General features: G+C 36.4%; 1 protein-coding gene across 10 annotated transcripts in view; it reads right to left on the bottom strand.

Annotated features, from left to right (window-relative positions):
* The window catches only part of CACNA2D1 (calcium voltage-gated channel auxiliary subunit alpha2delta 1), a 495,933-nt gene that overhangs the window by 114,067 nt on the left and 357,290 nt on the right, over positions 1 to 24,576 (bottom strand). For all 10 annotated transcript variants that reach the window (XM_045494628.1, XM_045494634.1, XM_045494626.1 and 7 more), the window contains 3 exons: positions 6,342 to 6,411; positions 4,154 to 4,204; positions 1,445 to 1,544 (listed from right to left, as the gene is read on the bottom strand). In XM_045494628.1, coding sequence (XP_045350584.1) covers positions 1,445 to 1,544; positions 4,154 to 4,204; positions 6,342 to 6,411 — 221 coding nt within the window. The remainder of the gene's footprint in view (positions 1 to 1,444; positions 1,545 to 4,153; positions 4,205 to 6,341; positions 6,412 to 24,576) is intronic.

Here is a 24,576-nt window from a genome sequence, read left to right on the forward strand (position 1 = left end):
TTAATATCCAAAATACAGAACTTGTGCAACTCAAAACTTCCCCCCCCCAAAAAAAAACCTCCCACAAAATACTAAATAACCCAATTAAATAATGGGGAGAGGACCTGAATATATTTTTCCAAAGACATAGAAATGGCCAATAGACACATGAAAAGTTGCCCAACACTACTAATCATCAGGGAATGCATATCAAACCCACAAAAAGATATTGCCTTAGACCTGTCAAAATGGCTAGCATCAAAAAGACAAGAAATTCCAAGGGGTGGTTAGGATGGGGAGAAAAAGAAACCTTCACACACTATTGGTAGGAATATGAATTGATGCAGCCACTGTGGAAAACAACATGGACATTCCTCAAAAAAAAAAAAAAAATTAAAACTAGAAATACTATATGATCCAGTAATTCTACTACTAGGTAACCCAAATTAAACAAAACACAATTCAAAAAGATACATGCACCCCTATGTTTACTGCAGTATTAAAATAGCCAAGACATGAATATAACCCAAAAGATAAATGTATAAAGAAAACATGAGTTAACACACACACACACACACACACACACAATGGAATATGACTCAGTCATAAAAAAAAATAATGAAGTCTTGACATTTGTGACGACCTAGAAAGTATCATACTAAAAGAAATGTCAAATGGGAAAGAACAGATACTGTATGATTTCACTTATATGTAGAATCTAAAAAACAAAACAAATGAACAAGCAGACAAAAACCAGACTCTTAAATACAAAGAACAAACATGACTTGCCAAAAGGGAGGTGGTTGGGGGCAATGGGTAAAATAAAGTGGATTGAAAGCTACAAACTTCCAATTATAAAATAAATAGTTCACAGAGATTAAAAGTAGAGTATAGAGAATATAGGCAACAATATTGGAATAACATTGTGACAGATGGTGATTATACTTATGATGAGCACTGAGTAATGTATAGAACTGTTGAATCAATACGTTGTATACCTGAAACTAATATAACATTGTATCTTAATTTTACTTCAATTAAAAAAAGCATAATACATTATGGATGTGTCCACTGTGAAAAATGAGTATTAAAATGGATAGAAAATTGCTATCTAATTATACTATCAAGTTACTACTTATTAGAGTCACATTGATATCAGTGGATACAGGGGTTCATTTCATGTCACCTGTTTCAGCTCCTGTGAGTGAACGAGAATAACTGTAGTGTTTTTTTTCTTCATATTACTTCAATTACTTCACTCATGGGGAAAGCCTTAGACATTTGACTTTGGCATGAAAATACAGGAGAATTAGTAACAAGATAGGACAGCTCATAAGATGGTGCTAAAATATAGATCAGAAATATCTCAGCCTATCAATGATAAAACACTATGAAGTATTTAAAACCAGGGGAAGATAGAAATTTCAGAATTAGTTCAGCAAAAATGCAGTCATCTTATACTTACTGAAGCTACATTCACGAAATCGTCATCTGAGAGGGTTTCCAACATTTCGGAGACAGATGTGCGGATCAATTTAAGTGTCAACCCACTAACACTTCCACTCCTATAAAGAAATGGGTGTGTGCGTGTTAATGACCACATATTTAAGCAACACCAGACATCCCGAGGAAAGGAGACTTTTGCACTAACTCTAGGTCACCTATATAATATTTAAATTATTTTGCCTTTAAAAATTCGTACTAACGAAAGTCACCTTTTTGATAGAGTAGAAATAAATTATAAAAAAATTTTGTCTTTCTTTCCTGTCAGCATCAGAACATATATGTTTCTAACTACAATGCTAAAAATTGTACGTCCAGGGACAATTTTAGGAAACAAGGGATACTTATAGAACATTTACTTATTCAGGAAAAACATACTACCAGCTCTGTTATCCAAGTTAGAAGGGGTTTCATCTTTATTTTTCTTGTCAGTACACATTCTATAATTCTAGGTGATCTCATCTAATTGTAAGATTCATCTCTAGGCAACTAACTCTTACTTCTACATGTCTAAAGCCCTGGTTTTCCCCACTTTTAGACCTCCGGCTGTTTATTAAACAACTACAGATTCTATGTTCAAAAAGGCAAATTACACCCAGACATACTTTTTTTCCTATTAATGTTCTTGGTACCAACCAGGCTGCATTTCAGTCATCCAATTTCCTCCTCTCTTTCAACCCTCCTTTTTCATTCCACTTCACAGTTGCCATGGAAGTGGATTCCTCTCCATCTTCTCTCCACTCAGCCTCAAGTGCTTCTTACCAGAAGCCCCTGAGCTTGGATAACAGCCACTCTATCCAGCTTAGTCTCTTCTCCTCCCCATGCAATTCTGGCAATATACCTCTACCTAATACTGTTAATAGCTCATAGTTAACTAGTAACTACTCAACAGTCATGTAGCCCTGCATTCAAAAACTTTCACAATCTTTCTCCCTTTCTTCCATCTGCTCAAAAGAGTTCCCCCAGATGTTCTCACCTAGGCCACTTTGCTCATGTCAACTGTTTTACTAGAAATTCCCTTCTCTTTCCTCTCCTCTCCGATGCCTACCTTATGAAATCTTAGCCCTAAACATTCTAATTTTATCTCCACAATGGAGTCTTCCCTGACACTTTAAATCAAAGTGTTCTTTCCTATGGACTTCTAGTGCTGTGTCATACCTTGTATCTATTACTTTCTACAATTATTTTAGTTACTTGGGAATAGGGTTTAGTTTCACTAATACACTTGAAGTATCTTTGAGAGACACCTTCATCATATTTGTCTCTATATTATCACATTATATACAGGAGACCTTCCATACCTGTCTGTTGAAATAGTCCTTAAAAATGGTATTTCAACTTCATATGTATTTTTAATTTTGGGATATGCATGTAGGTTCTAAAGATTTTAATATGAAAAATTATTTCTGAAGATTATCATATATCCAATAAGATTAAAATATATTGAATTAGCATTTAGATTTATACTTAGGAAGAATATCAGGATTACCATATGATATAAACTGCATAATAATTTAATTAAAATAAGTTCTGATTTAAATATATCATAAGAAATGAAATGAGAATTGACATGTTAGTTACATTTACTAAATTCATTTTACCTTCTCTTTCTCAGGATAGGTGATAGGGTTTTAACTTGTTTACTTCAGATCATTTTTTAAAATGGTTTTAAAATGTTGATACTAGCTTGTAATATGCATTTAGATGCCTACAAAACCTTGGATTCTTTTTTTTTCCAGTGTGGCAAAGAACATAAGAAGATACAACTTTTACTCAAGGAAAAAAAGCATTTTATACCTCATGTTTTTAATTTCTTGGCATTGCCCTTAAAAACTAAATATTTGGGGCACCTAAGTGGCTCAGTTGGTTAAGCATCCAACTCTTGGTTTCCGCTCAGGCCACAATTTCACAGTTCATGGGTTCAAGCCCTGTGACAGGCTCCGTGCTGTCAGTGTGGATTCTCTTGGGGTACTCTCTCTCCTGCTTTCTCTGCTCCCCCAACTCCACTTCAAAATAAATAAACTTAAAAACAATAAAAATTTTCAACGTTCCACAATTTTATCTTAAATCTTATTAGAAGATTATACACACAAAGCCCTTAACTTGAAGCAGTGAAAAAAATAAATAAAATGATCAATATAAACACTCCTGGAATTCTTTCCTGTATATCAGCATTCCCCTTGAAAAAGTCACAGTATTGGTGCTTAATACATTTAATATTTATCTATTTTGTGTCCAAATCCCTACAAGTTTTTGAATTATTAATGACTAAGTGTCAACTAAATGGTTCTATTTTGTGTGTGTGTGTGTGTGTGTGTGTGTGTGTGTGTGTGTGTAGCAGGAACTGCTAAGTTTTAGCAACCACATACTTTAAAACTTTTTAAGATACAACACAAAAAATTGGAAGCAAATGAATAATTTTTCAAAAAGCTCAGGCTTGAGGACTATGCCATAATTTTCAATTCCAATATAGATGCTCCCTATTTTCAATAGGAGACTATTTATTTTGTTACTGTCTTAATGTGGCTTCTTTGTCTGGATATAAAAGTCATCCTAACTGTTCTTCATCATTTTTTTGACCCAACCCATTTCTCAGTACCAACATGCTACTGTTATCTACAGATCCTCCCTATATTTTCAGTATATAAATATAAAATGTTTCACTACTCACACATCAACCAGAATAAGCATGTCTTTAGGTGATGCAGCTCCTTGGATGTACCTGAAACAAATACCATAGGAGTATTTTCTTCTCTTGAAAAATATTAAATAATAATATGCTTTGATTTGATATTTACTGATTTCTTAGTTGTGCTGGTTTCCAAGCAAGGCCCTACTTCCATTCTATCTGAGTAGACAATGTGCTTCCATTCACAATTCTACAATGTCGACTTTATAAAAGCTATATTTAACATAATAGAGATGTCAGAAGCATAATATTTAAAGTATGTTTTACAGACAGAACAAAAGATAAAGTGATGCATTCTAATATCAGAAACAAAAGAAATAAACTCTTGGATGTGAAAAACATCTATCTATCTATGCCTCCTAAATTCCATTTTGTTGGCCATGAGTTTGAAAACTCACTCTAAGGAATAAGGTTACATCTTATTTTCAATGCAAAAAATAAACACAGAAATAGCTAAGTGTTCTAGGAATACAAGAGAAGCAACTATCAACAGAAAATAAATACAAAGTAATTCAAGACAGAGTAACATATAATACCATTACCAAGAATTTCAAGTGGTGGCTCTCAAATTTTACAGTGTCTAAGAATCACCTGGAGAGCTACTTCAAAATGGTGATTCTCACAATGAACCTGAGCCCTACAAATTCACAAGGTCTGCATATTAAAGCAAGTCTAGGAGAGATCTATTCAAAGAGTTCAGTGACTGCAGAGGAATTAACTTAACTGCAAGCAGATGATGTCCAAAGATTATGCTCTCTGGCCCCAGAATGATGAAGAGGGAGAAGGGGACCTGACTTACCAAATAGGAACAGCTGAACCTGAACTCAACTTTTTAGTTACCTCTAAGGCCTCTATGCCCATGCCTAAATGTAACTTCTCAGAAGCCTGCTGAAAAACCTGCCAATTCGTTTTCAGAGAACATCCAACATTCAAGACTATGTGTTCATGAAACAGTTTATAACATGTACTCCAGTCTGTTTCTCTGCAAGAAGGTAAAGGGAGCAGGTCTGCCAGGATATTCCAAAGAAAGGCAAATCTAATTCATGTCTAGCATTTTAAATAGTCCTGGCATGCTTCTCATGGGAAGATGAGAAAACAGGATATTGTCTGCCTTTTCAGGTTGGCACCTTGCTTCTAAGTCTCCCCACAAAACAACAGGTTCCTGAACCCACTCTATGTGACGTCATAGTCTCAGCTTCACTTCAACAACCCATAGATCCACAGCCACCACACCTGGAGAAATATTAACAGGAATATTATATGGATTAATGATAATATCTGGTACTATTACAAATGGTGGGCCTTCATGTAAATTGCTACTGGGATGTTTAACAGGACATTTTTATAGTCTTAAATGAATTTCTTTGAATCAACCATTGTGCATCTTGGAATTTGTTTAAATGCTAGAAAGAAGTTAGCAATAATCTAAATAACCAATAATAGAGGATTTTTAACAATGTTAAGCATGTCTCTTATGTGTAAGCACTTATAGGTATTGATATGAAAGAGTAGATTACAATGCAATTTATTGTATAAAATGTGAACTCACAAAAAAAGATATGTCCACACATTAAATAACACTTTTAAAAAATAGAAATAAAATGCACAAGTTTAATAGTTGTTTCCCAGGGAATGTAATTATGAGTTATTGGGTATTTTTTGAGATACACGTTAGGAGAATGAGTTGCTTTAGTGAGGAACAAAAAAGGCTTCCTTTTGTGAAAATGAAACCTAAGCTATGTGACCATAACTAGGGGCAGCTTTTACCTTGGGACCAGTTCTCATTAGTTCACTGCCAGAGGCAATCTACCTTCTACTCTATCTAGACACTTCGTTAGAGCTCTACTCCAAGTAAGCTGAGCGCTTTTCAATAGAAAATCCCCACCAGCTAAAAGAGATTTAGAGACGACATTGAATGTAAAACTTAAAACTAGTCCATTTGAAATCATTTAAACACTTTTCATTATTGTTGCTCATTTGAACTCATCTTCATTGAGCTTTCACTGTATTTACTTATTAGAAGAGAAAAAAAAAAATACACCAGAGCTCTGTAAAACAATTAGACAATATTCATTCATTTTAAAATGGAAAGATTCAACTTTTTCACATGCAACAAGTGTAACCTTCTTTTGTCTAGGTCATCTTTCCATTACTACCTAAAAATCCTTACCATGGTCTTCTGCGTACATCATAAAGATCAATCTTGTTTGGAGTTCTACTGTTATCAACCCATGGAGAAGCTAAAAGAGAGAAATTAAATTAAAAACAGAAAAATTAAATCAAAATATTAGCTATCAATCTAAAAGATATTTTGAAAAGTCACAAAACACCTTTCACACTTTCCACTCTTAAATGTTATGAGCAATGTTAAAATGAGAGATACAATCCTTATGCCCTTAGTCTTTTTTAAAATGGAAAACAACACAGCAGTATTAAAGTTAACACGTCAATTTTCCTTTTTCACATTATTTCATAAATAACTTGTAGACAAAGGGATTTCCTGGATGTAACTTACATGTTTACCATGTGTCCAGAGGTTATACCTTTTATTTCTCCTCTACTAACACAAAAATTTACCTTAAAAGAAAAATTATTTGCCACAGATGGAACTGTACTTTCAATTATTTGATCTTTATATTTTCATTCAATGCTATACTATCTTGATCTATAAAAGATAGTTGTTTTTCCTGGATTGTTATTTATATAATAGCATAATTTTTAAAATATATTTTTTGACGTTTATTTTATTTTTGAGAGAGAGAGAGAGAGAGAGTGAGCAAACATGAGCGGGACAGAGGCAGATAGGGGGAGACACAAAATCTGAAGGTTCCAGGCTCTGAGCTGTCAGCACAGAGCCCAACACGGAGTTCGAATTCACAAGATCATGACCTGGATTGAAGTCAGACACTTAACCAACTGAGCCACCCAGGCACCCCAAGAGCATAAATTTTTAACCTTATTACTCACATAGTTGATAATGGCCAGAATGTTTGAGATTATAATTAAAAGATTAAATGAGAATTAAAATAAATCCACAAAGAACTATTTTCCTTAAATTTATTTGATTGATTCAGGTAAAATTCAAGAATCTTCTGTTAGTTTCGGAGACTTTACCATTTTGCAGCTGTCAGAAGAAAAAGAAACATTGTCTAACTGCATTGATTTTTTACATATAATTAATTTACACTTACTCTAAGTCTATACTTTAATTAAACTTAAATGCTTTACACACACACACAACTTAGACCTAATGGAGAATAATAAACGCTAATGAATCAGATGACAATTTTATGCTGAAGAGGTCCTCTCCTTGAACACATGACTCTTATGAAAATTTCTATTGTACATGACTTATGCCCTCGAATCTATTTTGCCTTCATCTTTATTTAAAACTATGGAAATTATGACAAACTTGACTGTGAATCAGGTTTATTAGCCAAACAAGATAATATGGCCAATCAGGATATGTCAAAAAAACAAAACAAGACAAACAAAAAAACAAAAAAACATACTTCTGAGTCTCTCCTTGACTAAGAAATTTCTTTCTCCTGGGCGACTATATTAGAAAATGACTTCTATCAATCAGTTTAAATATAGCACTACTCTAACAACCATTTACAATGTAGTCAATGCAACTGAAATGATAAGTTTACTTTCATTCCTGCAATCTGCACTTGCAAAAACTTAAAGCCACTGAGATCACATTTCACTTTGCTTTTCTTTTTGTGGTAGCACTGGAATAAAGCAATAAGCATGCTGGGAGACATGCCAGTTCATTTTCAAGTATTCCTCTATAATATGTGACTCCCCAAGCTGAGGGTCATCGTGGTAACTACAAATTTAAATGAATGATATCCTATCAGTACACTGCTGTGCTGGTTATACATTTATTGCCTCTCAGATTTAAATTCACCCATTTATCTTACTCTATAAAACCGGATCTGGGCTCTTTAAATATTTTTCTTTTATCAATGAACTCAATTTTAAGCTTTGTCAGCAGAAGATGAAAGAGAGACACTCAATGAGAAAGGGGATTTTGCTTCCTGCTGCTGATTTGTGTCCTCAAAGGCTCTTGGGACCTATGAAGCTCTCCTGATTTCTGGCTCCCGCATGTTCTCCAGCAAACAAGTGGCCAGCAGCACCCCCTGACGATTTCTGTAGTGGAGTGCCTTTCATGACACATTTAGAACCATACAGGGTGAATTATCAGCAAACCATTCCAGCGTGACACTGCAGCAACTTTTCGGTCATTTGGTGGGCGGTGACTATGTCTTCTATAAGAAGATCTGGATCTCGGTCCAGAGGCACCTGAGACTGAGGTTGCTTCCTTGGGCTCTCTATCTCAAATCTAGGGGTAGCTGTTCTTACATATTACATTAAGTAATACTATACCTGGTATTCCTGTATTATTCAGAGTAATCTCTACTTCTAGCTAATCCCCTATGACTCCAATCCCTGTTATTAGTAACAATTCTTAAAAAAATAAATAAATAACTTAAAAAAACAAACAAACTAACTTTCCCATTCAAAATACTGTTTTCTCTCTCCTGATTGGATTCAGACTGTTACAAATGATTGGGTGAGAAAACAGAAGTGAGAAAAGGCCACAACAACCACCATGAGTTGGAAGTGGTTAAATAATGAATTTGATAAGTGACTTAATGAAACGGTATTTGAAAGTCAGGTATAACTTCGACTTCTGAATTCTTTGCCGATGACATCTAGAATTTCTGCTTTCACTGTAAGTGCTAATTGAAATTAACTGTGATATGTAGTACAATGCTCCATAAAATTGAGATTTTTCTTTAAAGACAGATAAAAGGTTTGCAATTTACAGTATGAGCCAGCCCATTATATTTTAATATGGTCTATATTTAAAAATATTAATAGTATTCTCTTACAAGTCTTCTGAGATATTTACTATTAGGAAATAACCCTTTATTATACAAAATTAGGATATTTATATTATGGTAAAATTAAACATCGTGCTTTGTTCTGTGATATTACTAATTAATTCGTTGTAAAATCCATTGTGGCATTTAAGTGGTATATTATTTATAGAGGCTTAAAATTATGGAAGGTCAAATAGTAAAAAGGATAATAACCATATACTGAAATTCCTGGAAATAATCAGTTTCTTAATGATGCATAATGAAAGCCACCTGTTTTGAGAGGAAATTGGAGCTTCTAAAGTCCCGGTAAAAAGCACAATGGTATTCATTTTAGATGTCTCTCTTGCTTTCCACTAAAATTTTGGGAAGACAGGAGAAAGGAGTCAAGTCCAAAAAGGGGACATTTTCCTGAATGTCATCATTAATGGTGTTAATAGCCACTTATGAGAATGTTTTCTCCAATCAAAAATGAACTAGGGGATGTCTTTGACAAATCTACTACTTGACTACAATTCCATTTCACATGATATTTAGAGTGTGCTATGCTGGTTACTGAATCACTGATTTTAAAAGGTATTTAAGTGTACAATTACTCAGAATACTGAAATAAGTCTTAGAGAAATATTCCTGAGAAAGTAGAGCCAGTTTCTAGTTAATATACTCCAAAAATAATATGAGAGTGTGGTTTTTCATTTCAGCTGCTAGGAAATAATATAGCCCATAGTGATGAATTGAGGGCTAATTCTCTTGGTAGATGCACCATTTCAAATGATAGCTAACTGGATTTCCAATTAACAAGTTCAAATGCATTTTTCCAATTCTAACAGATGTCACATTTTCGATCACATGAAATGAAAAAAGTAAACTTCACATACTCAAAAATACCTTTAAACCCACCCTGGTCCTACTGGCCGGATCTAGTTGGTATTATGTGGATCATTATTTTAAGCTTGCCTTAATCATCTTTTATGGATTACTCACAATGGCTCTAACTTGTAAACTATGATAACAAATTTGGACTGTTTTTAAGCCAGAATTAATTCAGCAAGAGGGAGCTGTGTAGCTCACAAAATTTCCAAGAATCTGAATGTTGCTGCCCAAATACTACTGTCTTAGAAGGAATCTCCACATTCCCTAATTCATATCATGGCTCTCACATCAAAATCCAGGATGAGTCTCATTAGCAGAGTGAGGGTTACTGACCCACACAGAGATGCCAGAGAATCTAGAAAGGCAAATAGCTGGCCTTTCCAGATTCTGAGTTATGAGACGTGCTCTGCTCTCCAGTAAAACTTAGAATCTAGGAAATACCCAAAACATGGAAAAAGGATCCTCTCTCAGTTACGGTAACACAAAATAACTTAATGAACATTTCAAATCTTCTGCTTATCGGCACAGTTTATTTCCACTCACATAACAGTCTAAGTAAAATATTACTAGCCTCAGAGGCAGAGATTCCACTTCAAGATGGTATTCAATGACCTATAGCTGGGGATGCTTTTGCCTTCTTGAGCACTTGGGTTTCCAAGTCACTTAGGAAGCGTGGAGAAGGCATGCTCAAGTCACAATCTCAGGCTGTGACTTTCACTCATGTACTGCTGGTGCCGCATAGATACAGAGGAGGTCTGACAAGTAGACTCTCTGGGTAGGCACCCATTTCCAAAAGCAAAATTTCACAATGCAACGCAGGTACCTAACTCTGGTAGGTGGCTGGCGGCCTTGGCCTTTGGTACAGATGAACGACTAAATCAGGAGTAACATCAAATTTTCTGTTTTCAGCAATGTTTCAAGTAAGCCACCTTTAAAATGAGACACAGGAGGAAGGGCTAAATTCAGAACCCCGTAAATACATAAAAGATGTTGGACTTAAGAACAATTTCCACACTAAACCTTAGAACTGGGAATGTTTGTACAAGAAACTCACCGGAATAAAGTGAGTAGAAAACAATCCCATGTTGTTTTTGAGGTTGTTTTTGTTACCAAGGAAATCACAAGCCCAGTCTGCACAAATGTGGTCACTGTTGTGAAGCTGAAAAGTGATTTTGGGGCTCTAAACCTGCTGCGTAAACAAGATAGGAAAGCTGTTTAGCCCCAGGCACATCCTTCTTCAGATGTGGCAGAGACGGTTATAGACAGAAGGGTTCCTCCCACAGAATACTACCAGGAGCAAGCAGCTGAGTTAACCAAAAATTTCTCTTTATCCAAGAGTAAGCAATCTTTGTTTCTTACTTGAGGAACTATAATACACACATACCACAGAGCTGTGAGTGCTCTGTATTTTCTATCTGTCTTCAAACGGCAATTTTTATTCTGGTCATCCAGGAGACAGTATCATTACATTTAAGAAACGTGGATAATAATAGCAATAGGGCAGAGAAAGTAACTGGTATTCTGCTGTATGACAGTTAAATTAGGAAAAGTCACATACACGTGATGGAGAGAACTGCACATTATCAGAGATCGTGGATTTTTATCTGGATTTACTAACTTGTTGGGTGGGACTGGATCATGTCTACACAAAGGTGGTGAGTGCGTGCTATGTGTGGGAAAAAAATGTGTACACAGATACTCGGATTACCCGAGGAACAGCCTGTGACAGGACGTTACGACACTTTTTTTTTTCTCCATCCTCCTAATAACAGTACCCCCTAAGTTTTAGGTGATTACCTACTAGAGACTGTATTTCTCAGTCTCTATTGCCACAATGGGGCCACGTGATGAAATTCAACAACATGTGAGAAGTGATTGATGTACAACGTTTTGGTCACGCTGTTTGTCTTCCACTAAATTTTCCCTTTTTCAACTGAACCGTGACTATGGTCCTGTTGGTCCAGTTAGGGTCATACAGATGAGGACAATAACTGAAGGAATGGCACACAGATGGAACCACAGTTGCTGAAGACCTCACGGACCCCTAGGGTTGGTTAGGGTAACTTAACCAACTAATCTACCTATTGGGTAAGAGTTTTACCTGAGAGAAATACGTATAATCTCTGTCATGTTAGCCATTGTTTAAGTAACTGAATCAATCATGTGACCGGTTAGAACTTTTCCTGGTTACACAGACCTGAGTCAAGTTTTTGTTTTATTTTTAAGAGTATTTATTGATTTATTTGTTTAGAGAGATAGGTAGAGAGAGAGAGGTATTGATTGATTCCCAAGCATCCTCCGTGCTGACAGTGCAGACGGTGAACTGAATGAGCCACCCAGGTGCCCCAGACCTGAGTCAAGTTTTAAAGCCCGGAGAACATATGGGAAGTAAAAGCTTCGTAGAGTGTTTGAAACTTGCACTGTTTTTTTCTTATATTCCTCTATCTTCTTAGGAGAGCATCATTTTGCCTTTGGGGGACACTGCTGATAGCTTTATAATATTTATATTACTAGAATCCAGTTAATTTTGGTTTTATCATTCATCTATTAATGCTGTATTTTGGGGTACGCATGTTTTTTTTTGTTGTTTTTTTTTTAATTTTTTTTTTCAACGTTTATTTTATTTTTGGGACAGAGAGAGACAGAGCATGAGCGGGGGAGGGGCAGAGAGAGAGGGAGACACAGAATCGGAAACAGGCTCCAGGCTCTGAGCCATCAGCCCAGAGCCCGACGCGGGGCTCGAACTCACGGACCGCGAGATCGTGACCTGGCTGAAGTCGGACGCTTAACCGACTGCGCCACCCAGGCGCCCCATGGGGTACGCATGTTTTTGAAAAGTGACTGGTCCCCAGTCAGTGGTCATGCCCAGATGAAGTTTTCAAATGCTGAATGACTGAAGCTTTATGGCAAAGAGCCACCAAGGAGAAGGACAGGCAGAAAGTAAGACTAGAAAGTAATCACTCCAACTGAGTTAACACTCAGAGGAAGAATTCATCCTCCTCTCTTCTCTTTTTTTTTTTTTAATTTTTTTTTTTTTTCTCAACGTTTTTATTTATTTTTGGGACAGAGAGAGACAGAGTATGAACGGGGGAGGGGCAGAGAGAGAGGGAGACACAGAATCGGAAACAGGCTTCAGGCTCTGAGCCATCAGCCCAGAGCCTGACGCGGGGATCGAACTCACGGACCGCGAGATCGTGACCTGGCTGAAGTCGGACGCTTAACCGACTGCGCCACCCAGGCGCCCCACTTCTCTTCTCTTTAAAATAGCCTTGGCTGACTGGAAACAGCTTAATGTAGAACTTCACAAATGAGTTTTGGAGCTAGTCTACCTAGATTTTTCACTAGCTAAAGTACTTAACCTGTTGTCAATAAAATGAGAATAATAATTCCTATTTCCCACTTCCAAGGGTTAGAGTTAAGATTCAATGATACACACACACCAACACTTAGAATTGAGTTGGCATGTAATAAGCAATCCATTGTGGATATCAGAAAAACAGTATCACTGAGTCCCTGGATGTGCTTATTATAGAGGGATTTTTAAAATAGATTATTATAGCAGTGCCTGGGTGGCTCAGCTGGTTGAGTGTTTGACTTGTGATTTCAGTTCAGATCATGATCTCAAGGGTCATGGGATTGAGCTCAGCGTGGAGCCTACTTGAGATTCTCTCTCTCTCTCTCTCTCTCTCTCTCTCTCTCTCTGCACCTCTCCCTGCTCTCACTCTCTAATAAAAAAAAAAATAGCAAACAATCTCTTTTAAAAAATAAAATAGATTATTTTAAGATGTGCTTAGATTTTAACTGCTTACAAACACATTCCTAGGACTACAGCTCGAAATGTCATACCATTTCCCCATCCTACTCCCTCCCCAATGATGCAGGCTGCTGTCAACAAAATTTCCTGGGAATCTAAAAACTGACTACCTGAGGTCACCCCAGAAACTCTTTATAGAACACTGGCTTAGGTTAAGAGAGTGGGGTGAGAAAGGTATACAGGCAGGGGCCTGGATAATTGCAACACTATGCTTCTTGGCACTTTCCATCTGTCTTTTGTCTTTGTTTCATTTTATTTAGAAACTAAAGTCTCTTAAGTTCTATTCTGACACTTGTTTTTCAGTCCTAGTACCTGTCCTCTCAACCTGTTTATCCAGCTTAATTTCACAAATACTATTCATGATACACAAGGCTCTGTGTTAGGTGATGTGGGAAGTATACACCTACCCACACAGCCGTCTCTATTACTGGCACCGCAATACCTTTTAAAACATATGCAAAATAAATTCCGAGGTAAAATAAAATTTAATGGCTTTAATAATACAGACAAAAACCAAGTTCTCTGAGAGAACAAAGTAAAGAAAGATGGCTTTTGGGAAAGCCTTCATGCGAAAGGTGGTGCTTATATTCTGTTTTAAATGATTGATAAGACGCACATGACCAGAGATGAAGTTCTAGCATCAAAGCCCAAAGAGAATGAAGAGGTAGCCTGCAGAAACTAAAATAAAAATTAAACACACAAAAGGAGAAAAAAGGGCAACCTAACAGTGCATGATCAAGACTCAACTGCGTAGTAAGTAAAACTGGAGCTGGAGATTGGGTTAGCGTCTTTGAATGATCCAGATAACTTGTTGAAAAATTCATCAGCTGTCTCTTTGCAATGCATTTTAATTTCACATGTTTATAACTTTCTCTCTCACCTGTGAGGTCCTCCAGAGCAAAATCCACTGTTGTTAGTATGTGAATTCTTAGGATACCTTGTTTCTTCAGAAACAGGACTCTTGCTTGTTCTCACCACATTTTCCCCTTCCAACCCATACTTAACTGTATTGACTCATTAATGAGACAGTTTAGGATTTTAATTTAGTTTCTGAGCAATGAGACTTGACGTTCAGATGGTATCACTATTTTGGCTTGAGTGTGCCTTTGATGTCACCACGGTAATATGCCCAGGACATTTCTCTCACTTAGAGACAGCCAGCAGTAGCTCACATACAGATACAATGTATTATAGCCAAGGATAAGTCACTGCAGTTTTAAAATAAAAGCACTTATTACAAAGTGATTTTTGCTGGTAATTCTACAGATGCCAGGTAACCTACATAAAACATTTTCATTTAACATAAAGGACTATTTGTCAGCAGGAGCAGCAGAGAGCAAGGATAAATTAAGAGGTGGAAGTGGAATATTCAAGAAAGTAAACGGTACACAAAGACTTAATCATTTAGCTGTCCCAACAGTAGTTATTAGCTATAGCTCAGAAATTCGCTCGAAAACAGTAAGTTTTATCGAGAAAAACATCAGGATTTACTGGAAAATGATTTCAGATATGTACTACATACAGAAAAATGTGAACTTGGATGGAGAAAAAGTTTCCCATTTTGTAAGCTTAACAAATCCAATTGGGTAATATTGATGTATTTATAAAATAAAAAAATAAATCGCGATTCTACAAGAACAAGTTGCCTGTTTATGTAAATCAATAAATCTTAATGTTGGTGATGTATTTTAAGTTCTTTTTTTTTTTTTTTTTGGTACACCTAAGAGAAGTGCTTAAAAAAGTATGTGAATTTTTGAAAATATGTTAATTTTTCTCAATAAAATAGAGTGAAGATAAAATGAATTACGTAGCAAAGATGTTTCTATGTGTATGAAAATGGAAGGCATAAGGTATAGAAATTTAAAAGAAAAAGGAACAGAATGAGAGAGATCTTTTAGAAGTTAAAAAGAACTGAAGCTTTTTAGCAATACTTATTCACACATTTCATATGTAGTGTTGTCCACATCCAATCAGTCTCCATTTTCATATTAGCATCCTATTTAACCATTCTTTCCTGTCAACAATAAAACAAATCACTTAATGAATTTAAGCATGACTGGATCCATAGGTGATTACAAAGTGAAAAAGTATTACAACCCGTATCTGTGAAAAATAAGACAGTTTTAGTTACGAGACGAGGTTGTACAAAAGGCAACAAAAATAAGGCTACTGAATCATCTCTATAAATGAGGGTCATTTGAGAATTTCAAAATAGTATTTCTTTTAAGTTTATTTTTATTCATTTTGAGAGAGAGCAGGGAGCATGAGCAGGAGAGGAGCAGAGAGAGAGAGAGAGAGAGAGAGAGAGAGAGAATGCAAAGCAGGCTCTGAGCTGTTAGCTGTCAGCAAGGACACACGGGCCTCGATCTCATGAAACTGAGATCATGACCTGAGCTGAAATCAAGAGTTGGACCCTTAAAAGGCTAAGCCACCGAGGTGCCCCAAGAATTTCACAATATTAGTGTGTGTGTGTGTGTGTGTGTGTGTGCGCGCACCTGTATTTTACTGTTCTAAATCAAACTTACCACTGTACTCCCCAAATAAAAATACTTGTGGTATTTTATTTCAGCCCCCTGTGCCAACATTCGCACCTCCACTCAAACTAAAAATTACAGTCAACTTACACCTTATGTTCACCACTAAACTCATTTATTCTTTTTTATTGACATATAATTCAAAGACAACAATGTGGTAATTTGATACACTTGTATGATGGTGATGGTGTTATGCTAAGTGAAAAAATTCATACAAAGAAAGACAAATGCTATATGATCTCATTTATATGTGAAGAAGCCAAGCTCACAGAGAGAACCGCCAGAGGCTTGGGAGGGGGGAGTGGCAGGAAAAATGGGGAGATGTTGGTCAAAGGGTCAAATTTCCAATAAGAAGATGAAGAAATTCTGGAGATCTAATGTACAGAATGGTGATTATAGATAATAATATTATATACTTGGAAGTCACTAAGAAACTGCATCTTCAATGTTCTCACCACAAAAAAAACTAAGTGTTTCTCCTTTCAATCAGAATAAACACTGCTTTACCTATAGTATTCCACTGCTCACAATGTCTCTACTATTTTCCCACACATTAAATCCCAGACAAACTATTCTGACATTCAGGGCCACATAATTTGCCATTAATAAACCTTTTGATTTAATATCATTCTTCTTCTGTGACAAACTATTAGATTAACTAGGCTTGCTAGCCTCTGACAACACTTGTTCATTTCCTTGTTTTTCACTTTGTGTCTTTTTTCCTTCTAATTAGCCTTTGCCTTGTCTTCTTCAACTTGATTTTTCAGCCCGTAGTTCATAAACCAAACCTAGTCCATAACTCTAGTCAATAATTACCTTGTCTTTTTCCGAACTCCTACAGGCAATCTATTGTTACAGCTGCTCTAATTTATTTGGCATTTAATCAGTTAATGATTTGTATTGTAATCGAAATTTCAAGATGTATAAATTTTGACTTCCTAGTTGAATTAAAACTTCCTACAGATCAGAAACGACTCAGTCTTTTAAAACACACATTTGCAAAGAGTAACCGCATCAGAAATGTTTTTGTCCCCAGTACCTTTTCCTTTCTTACCTTGTACAGCTTCTGCTTTTTAGCTGCCTACATGACCATCTTGAAGGTAAGTGTATCCATGAGACCACTGAATTCTGGCCAACGTCCCACAAGGGGAAAGGCTCTATGTAAAGTCCAGCAAGTACAACTAAAAAGAGGGAGGGGGCACCTGGGTGGCTCAGTCAGTTAAGTGTCCAGCTCTTGATTTTGTCTCAGGTCATGATCACACAGTATGTGAGTTTGAGCCCTGCATGGGACCTCTGTGCTGACAGTGTGGAGCCTGCTTGAGGGATTCTCTGTCTCTCTCTTAAAAAAAAAAAAAAAAAAAAAAAAAAAAGGAAAAAAAGAAAGAAAGAAAGAGAAAAAGGAAGAAAGAAAACATTAAACATTGTCCCTTAAAAAAGAACACAATTAACACTGGTGGGCCTGAGGCTGAGGCTGTATTCCGATGACAGAGAATTAAAACAGGAATGTGGACCCCTTATTTGTGAAGCTTCCCTATCAGCCCCCATCTATACAACTGATTGATACTCTCTGACTTAAGTAAAAAAAAACTTCCATAGTGTAAAATCAAATTTTTTTTGTAGTTGGTTATATTCCTCATACACTGGATTTTAATGACTATCAGCATGAAAAAAAAAAAATAGTGTAGTCACTTCCATTTAAAATTTGTTTATACAGAGGTGCCTGGGTAGCTCAGTCAGTTAAGCATCCGACTTAGTTCAGGTCATGTTCTCCTGGTTCATGGGCTCCAGTCCCTCATCAGGCTCTGAGCCATCAGCCTGGAGCCTCCTTCAGATTCTGTCTCCCTCTCTCTCTGCCCCGCCCCCCACTTGTGCACACGCGGGTGCGCTCTCTCTGTCAAAAATAAATAAACATTTAAAGTTTGTTTATATAGTCATCAGCAAACATAATACATTTAGTTAAACCTTACATCCATTCACAAATATCAAAGTAAAAAAGTAAAAAAAAAAAAAATAGGAATTTTGAAAAAGATAATTGCTCATGGAAAGCAGGACTTCTATAAATACTATAAACGTCAAGGCTCCAATGCTATCCCATTTTCCTCAAATTGGCCAGAAACCTATCAAATGCCACCTTCATAATTAACCAAAAAGAAAACAAGTATTCTTTGGACTACACTGTCAGCTGCTATTTGATGCTTAAAATATTTTTGAGCTATTTTTCTCAAAGTAGTAAGTAACGCAGGGACAACTGACCATCCATATACTTCATACACAAGTTCTTTTGCATTGCATTCTGGCAAAAATCTATGCAGATATAACAACAAAGAGTCTTCTCCCAGAGGTATATTTAACACGAACTGAACCTATAATAGGTCCCATTACTGTAATCCCATGGTTTTGCTGTGAACAAATGATGGAGGGAAGAGAAAGAACATGTGTTTAATAAGACATTAAGAAAATGTCATAAGAAAATGAGTAGATTTTTAAAAAAAAAATTTAACATCCATTTATTTCTGAGAGAGAGACAGAGAGAGCATGAGCGGGGGGAGGAGCAGAGAGAGAGGGAGAGACAGAATCTGAAGCAGGTTCCAGGCTCTGAGCTGTCAGCACAGAGCCGGATGTGGGGCTTGAACTTGTGAACTGCGAAATCATGACCTGAGCCAAAGTCGGATGCCCGACTGACTGAGCCACTCAGGCACTCCCAAATGAGTAGATTTTTAGTTTATCTCTCTCTCTCTCTCTTTTTTTTTTTTTTTGCAAATACAACGAATTATCTAAAAAAAAAAAAAAAAAAAAAGAGTAAGTATTGCCTCCATTGGCATTTCAGTGAGCCACTAACTCCTAATTACAATCCCACTTACATCAGGAATTAGAACAATTTCAGGAGATACTAACAGGTAAATGAATAATTTGTACCTACGTTTTTATGATGGGTAAAAATTCACAACGTTGATAGCTCTTGAAAGCAGTTTATTAGCTTTAAAGTTAATTTATCCAAATCAATTAAGAACTTTTAAAGGAAAGCACTCATGAATTAAGCTGATTTGCCAGTGAGCACATACTCAGTGAAGATGTCACTAGACATGGGTGGCTTCAGCTATGCCAAGCAGCTAGTTGTACGACTAGGTCAAGTCACTCTTTTTACCCCACAGAACAAAGACTGTGGACTTAGCAAATGCCAAAGGCCTCAACAGATAAGGAGATAATGTTAGTCTCTGCACTGGAAATCCCTCCAACATCCCAAGTAACTGGTGAAGAAATAGGCTCAGAGACGTAACATGACTTAGCCAAAGTACACAACGAGGCTGATGGCACTTTTCACACAAATTGAGTGAGTGAGTGAGATTCACCTAGTATAGTGCTCCTCATATGATTACACAGCTTATCTACCTTCTACGTTGGAGACATGAAAGAGGAGGAAGGGAGGGGGTGGAGGAGTGAGAGTAGGAGAAGGAAGAGAAGAAAAAAGATACACAGAATCATCAACCAAATTAGAAAACAGAGTTTATGGATATTCAGTTCAAGGACAGATGTCCGAGTTCAACCCTCCACTAATTACTAACCAAACTACTTTTCAGAACTACAGAGGTGCCTTTATATTATGTCAGCTCTAGAAAGTTCCTTATTTGGAGCCAGTAGTTTTTCCATGTCATTTACATAACCTGATAAGTAGGACTAATGAGACTAGCTGACCATCACTGACTTTCTTCTATATGTAGGCAATTTGCTAAAAGCATACTTAATTATTTTCCTCTTTTAACAATTCTACAATTTATACTTTATTGTGCTCCTGCCTTTTTGCTGAAGTCTGTGGGTGTTTTGCAAAGGTGACCACCACATCAAGTGATAGAAGTGTTATCCCCTGGCTATATTGGTAGCCACACCAAGTAGCTCTGCTCTAAATTACATCTCAGTACTGAACAAGAGAATTTTTTTAGACTCTATTGTGAATCAGAGGGTCCTAGTATCTGAATTATTTTCAATAATTGCTTTATTTTCAATTACTATTATAATACATTATTTCCAATAATTGTGGCAAAAATTTGTAAAAAAAAGATAGTTGACACATTTTTTTTTACAAATATAAAATTTCTACACTTAGATTAATATAGGAAAGGGTGCCTAGGTGGCTCAGTCAGTTAAGCGTCCAACTTTGGCTCAGGTCATGACCTCCTGGCTTGTGAATTTGGGCCCCGCGTCTGGCTCCTTGGTGACAGCTCGGAGCCTGGACCCTGCTTGGGATTCTGTGGGTCCCTCTCTCTCTGCCCCTCCCCTGCTCGCAATTGCTCTCTCTCTCTCTCCCCAAGGTAAATAAACATTTGAAAAAGAGCTAAATATATACTTATGAAATAGATCTTGTTTGATCCTCACAATTCTGCAACATAGCGTGGAAGCTGATTTTTGCATCTTACCGGTGTAGAGACTCCAAGCCCGAGACAGAGGGTTGATGGATTTAGTTAAAAAAAATATAGGACACCCAGTTACATCTGAGTTTCAATAAAGATCAGATACGTTTCTAGTGTAAATACTTCACAAATATTGCACACCTATACTAAAAAATTCTCTGTTGTTTATACAAAATTCAAAATTAACTGGGCAATTTTTATTTTACCTGGAAACCCTACTGAGAAGTGACTTAACTAAGGTCATAGGCTAAACCTTCATTTTCAGACCAATTCCACCATCAGAGGTTACTGTGAGATACTTTTGCTTAGTCATTTGTTTACAACGCCTTCCATATTTCTATTTCACCTTCCTTGTCAACTCACTGTAATCTCAATCATGTCCTTCAATTTCTCACATGAAGAGAAAAATGAATTTAGGCAAATTATTCTAACTGATATTCAGTCTCATGAAAATGCCTACTGTTTTGTACTTCCAAAGTACTTTACAGTTTATTATCTCATTGACAACAACCTTCAGGGAATAAAATGAGGAGTCGGTGTTCATATTTTTCAGATTTGCTGATAAAGGCTGAGAACATTTAGAAGATCCAATCAGTATCTCACAGATACTAGGGAGATCTAAGTCTAAGGTACAAGTCTTGTTATATAAAAATCCAATTAAGTAAAAGTAACATATATTCTATTTCCTTTCATAGTAAGATAATGAACAATCTAAAAGGCTATTTTGACCTTTACTTTAACAGACACTCATCAGGATGAGCCACTCTACATTACCCAGGCCTGTTTCAAAATGGTAAGAGCTAAAATCAGAGAAAAAAGGATGGTTTAATAAGAAATTTTTAAAATCGCTTCACTTAGAAATAGTCTTTACACTCGGAAAAAAGCGTTAAATGTGTTGAAAACATGTCAGCATCAACAGAAATATGTTAGGTTGCTTTTAAGTTACAATATTGTCTTGGAGCATCTGGGTGGCTCAGTGAGTTAAGCTTTTGAGTCTTGATTTTGGCTCACGTCATGATCTCTTGAGACCCTTATCAGGCTCCGCTGACAGCCTGGATTGTCTTTCTGCCCCCCGCCCCCCCAACAGGCTTGTGGACGTGCGTACGCACATGCTCTCTCTCTCTCTCTCTCTCTCTCTCTCTCTCTCTTTCTCTCAAAATAAATAAATAAACATTTTTAAAAACTAGTGTCTTAATGTGCTTGATAACAGAGACTTGGTTCTATTATACAATTAATATTTAAAAAACGTCATTCAGGCTTTAAAAAAAGAAAAGGAGGAATTCTGCCAGTTGTGACAACACATATGAACCTGGAGGACATTAAACTAAGTGAAATAAGGTAGACACAGAAAGACCAATACTAGATGATACTCTTACATGAGGAATCGAAAAGAGTAAAGCGGTAGAAGGAGAGCAGAATGGTGGTTGCCAGGGGCTGGGGCAAGTGGCAAAGGGGAGGTATTAAAAGTTTCAGTTATTTAAAATGAATAAATCCCAGAGATCTTCCGTACAGCATAACATCTATAGTTAAAAATACTATGTTATACACTTAAAAATTTGCTAACCCTCTTATCACAAAAACTGTAATAATAAATAAGGGGGGGGGGAACCTCTGGAGATGACGGATAGGTTTATAATATTGATTACAGTGACGATATCAGAGGTGTATACTTATCTCTAGACTCATCAAGATGTACCCATTGTGTGTGTATGGCTTTTTATGTGCCAACAGATAATAAAAAAGAAAATAAAAAGAACTTAGGAACAGAGTCACAAAAGTTTCAGTTAGGTCAAGTGTATTTCATAGTAGGCAACAAAGTGATTTTAAATAACCTCCTCTAATGGGGCGCCTGGGTAGCTTACTCGGTTGAGCATCCGGCTTCGGCTCAGGTCATGATCTCATGGTTTGTGAGGTTGAGCCCCATGTCGGGCTCTGTGCTGACAGCTCAGAGCCTGGAGCCTGCTTCAGATTCTGCATCTCCCTTTCTCTCCGCCCCTTGCCCACTCACACTCTGTCTCTTGTTCTCTCAAAAAATAAATATTTAAAAAAATTTTTTAAACTTGAAAAAAATAATAAAATGAAAGAATGTAGAAGATAATTAGTAAAGTTAAAGGTTAGCCACTACTACAAAAAGAGCCATCTTTGAAAAGTGCTCATAACACAACATATTTTTCCCTCTTCCTCCTCTGGATCCTAGGTTTTCTCTCTCCTTTCTTATGCATTCTCTCCCCGTCCACCCCCGGCCAGTTCCCTTTCCTATTTCTCTTAGAAACTTTGTCTCTTTTTTCCTTCTCAGTATCACCAATTTTCCTCTGGTACCGGGCGCTTGGTTTTCCATTATTATGCTCATTTTCTCTCTTTTCCCACCTTTCTCTCCGTTGCTCATATATGGAATTTTGTAATGAGGCAATACATTTTAAAAGCTATATGATAAATGTATTCTTATTTTTATGTATTACTGAATAGGTCATCAGGTGTCTCACTACTGTATTTCAAAATAATACTTAAAATGTTTTGTAAGAACTGTTATAACTTTAAGGTTTATTATACCAGGCTTAGTATGCTTAGTAGTGCTGCTTTATTTTTATGATCTTATATACTAAAATTTCCAATCTACTGATGCATGATATTTAATGTATGAGTAATTAACTCAAGAGCATTAGGAAGGGTTGTATTACACTGAACATTTCTGCAAGAATTCTACTATTCTAACAACCTGTGGGGTAATACTACATAGATATTAATATCATTTTATTAACTCATGATTTTCTTCAACTTTGAAAACAGAACAAGGACTCTCCTCGTCCATTGGGTTTCTACAAAAGAAATAACTATCACCGAGCTTACCATCTGCCATTTTCATTCGTGCAGAAGTTCTATGTCTACCACATAATTTGAGCGCTATTCAGTCTGAACATGCCCACATACTTTTATTCGTTGTTATTGCCACACAAAGCTAGAGATTAGCTAATTTCTATTTCACACCCTTCTCACTGTGGTAACTTTTATTATGAATAATTCTATTTGTTAAAGATATTTAGAAAACTCAAGTCTCAAGAAGAAGTCCTCTATATACTGCAATTGTTTGAAGCCAAATTATCTAGCATGTATTCCATGACAGGCCATGACGTTGAGATAGACAATGCATTTTGTGCTTCTCAGCTTGTTCTAAACAGCAAAGTTAAAAATACCAACAGACATTTCATTTAAAGTCTTTTCAATAGGTTCCCAAGATCTATACTAGTCATTAACTTTTCCTTTTTGTTAAAGGTTTATTTCTCCTCACCGGCCTTTATAAGAATAAAGGATATTAAAAAAAGTTTATTCATTTTAATGTGTAAACTATATTGATCTTCATTGAATATATGTCATCACTAAGATACCTTCAAAAGTAATCCAACTTGACACTTAGAGTAGTTCTATTTTCTTTGAAATTTCATTTTCTTTCCTGTCATACTCATTTTAACAAATCCATACTCACTTATTATCGCAAAGCATCAACACTTCTCATATAAAAACACAAACTTGAGGGGTGCCTGGGTGGCTCAATGGTTTGAGCGTCCGACTTCAGCTCAGGTCACGATTTCATGGTTTGTGAGTTCGAGCCCCACACTGGGCTTGCTGCTGTCAGCCTGTCAGCACAGAGCCCGCTTTGGATCCTCTGTCTCCCCCTCCCTCTGCCCCTCTCCCTGTTCGTGCTCTCACACCCACACACACTCTCTCTCTCTAAAAAACAAATGAAACACTAAACAAAAGAAAACAAAACACAGACTTGAAATCTAGAAAGAAATATTTCATTAGTTTCTAAAAATTCTATTCCATCCTCTCATGTAATTCAACACCCTGCCCATGCGGAGGGATGGACCCGAATCCCAGAATTATTACAGGA

Source organism: Leopardus geoffroyi, chromosome A2, assembly GCF_018350155.1.
Source record: "Leopardus geoffroyi isolate Oge1 chromosome A2, O.geoffroyi_Oge1_pat1.0, whole genome shotgun sequence".
In the NCBI taxonomy this organism is placed as follows: domain Eukaryota; kingdom Metazoa; phylum Chordata; class Mammalia; order Carnivora; family Felidae; genus Leopardus; species Leopardus geoffroyi.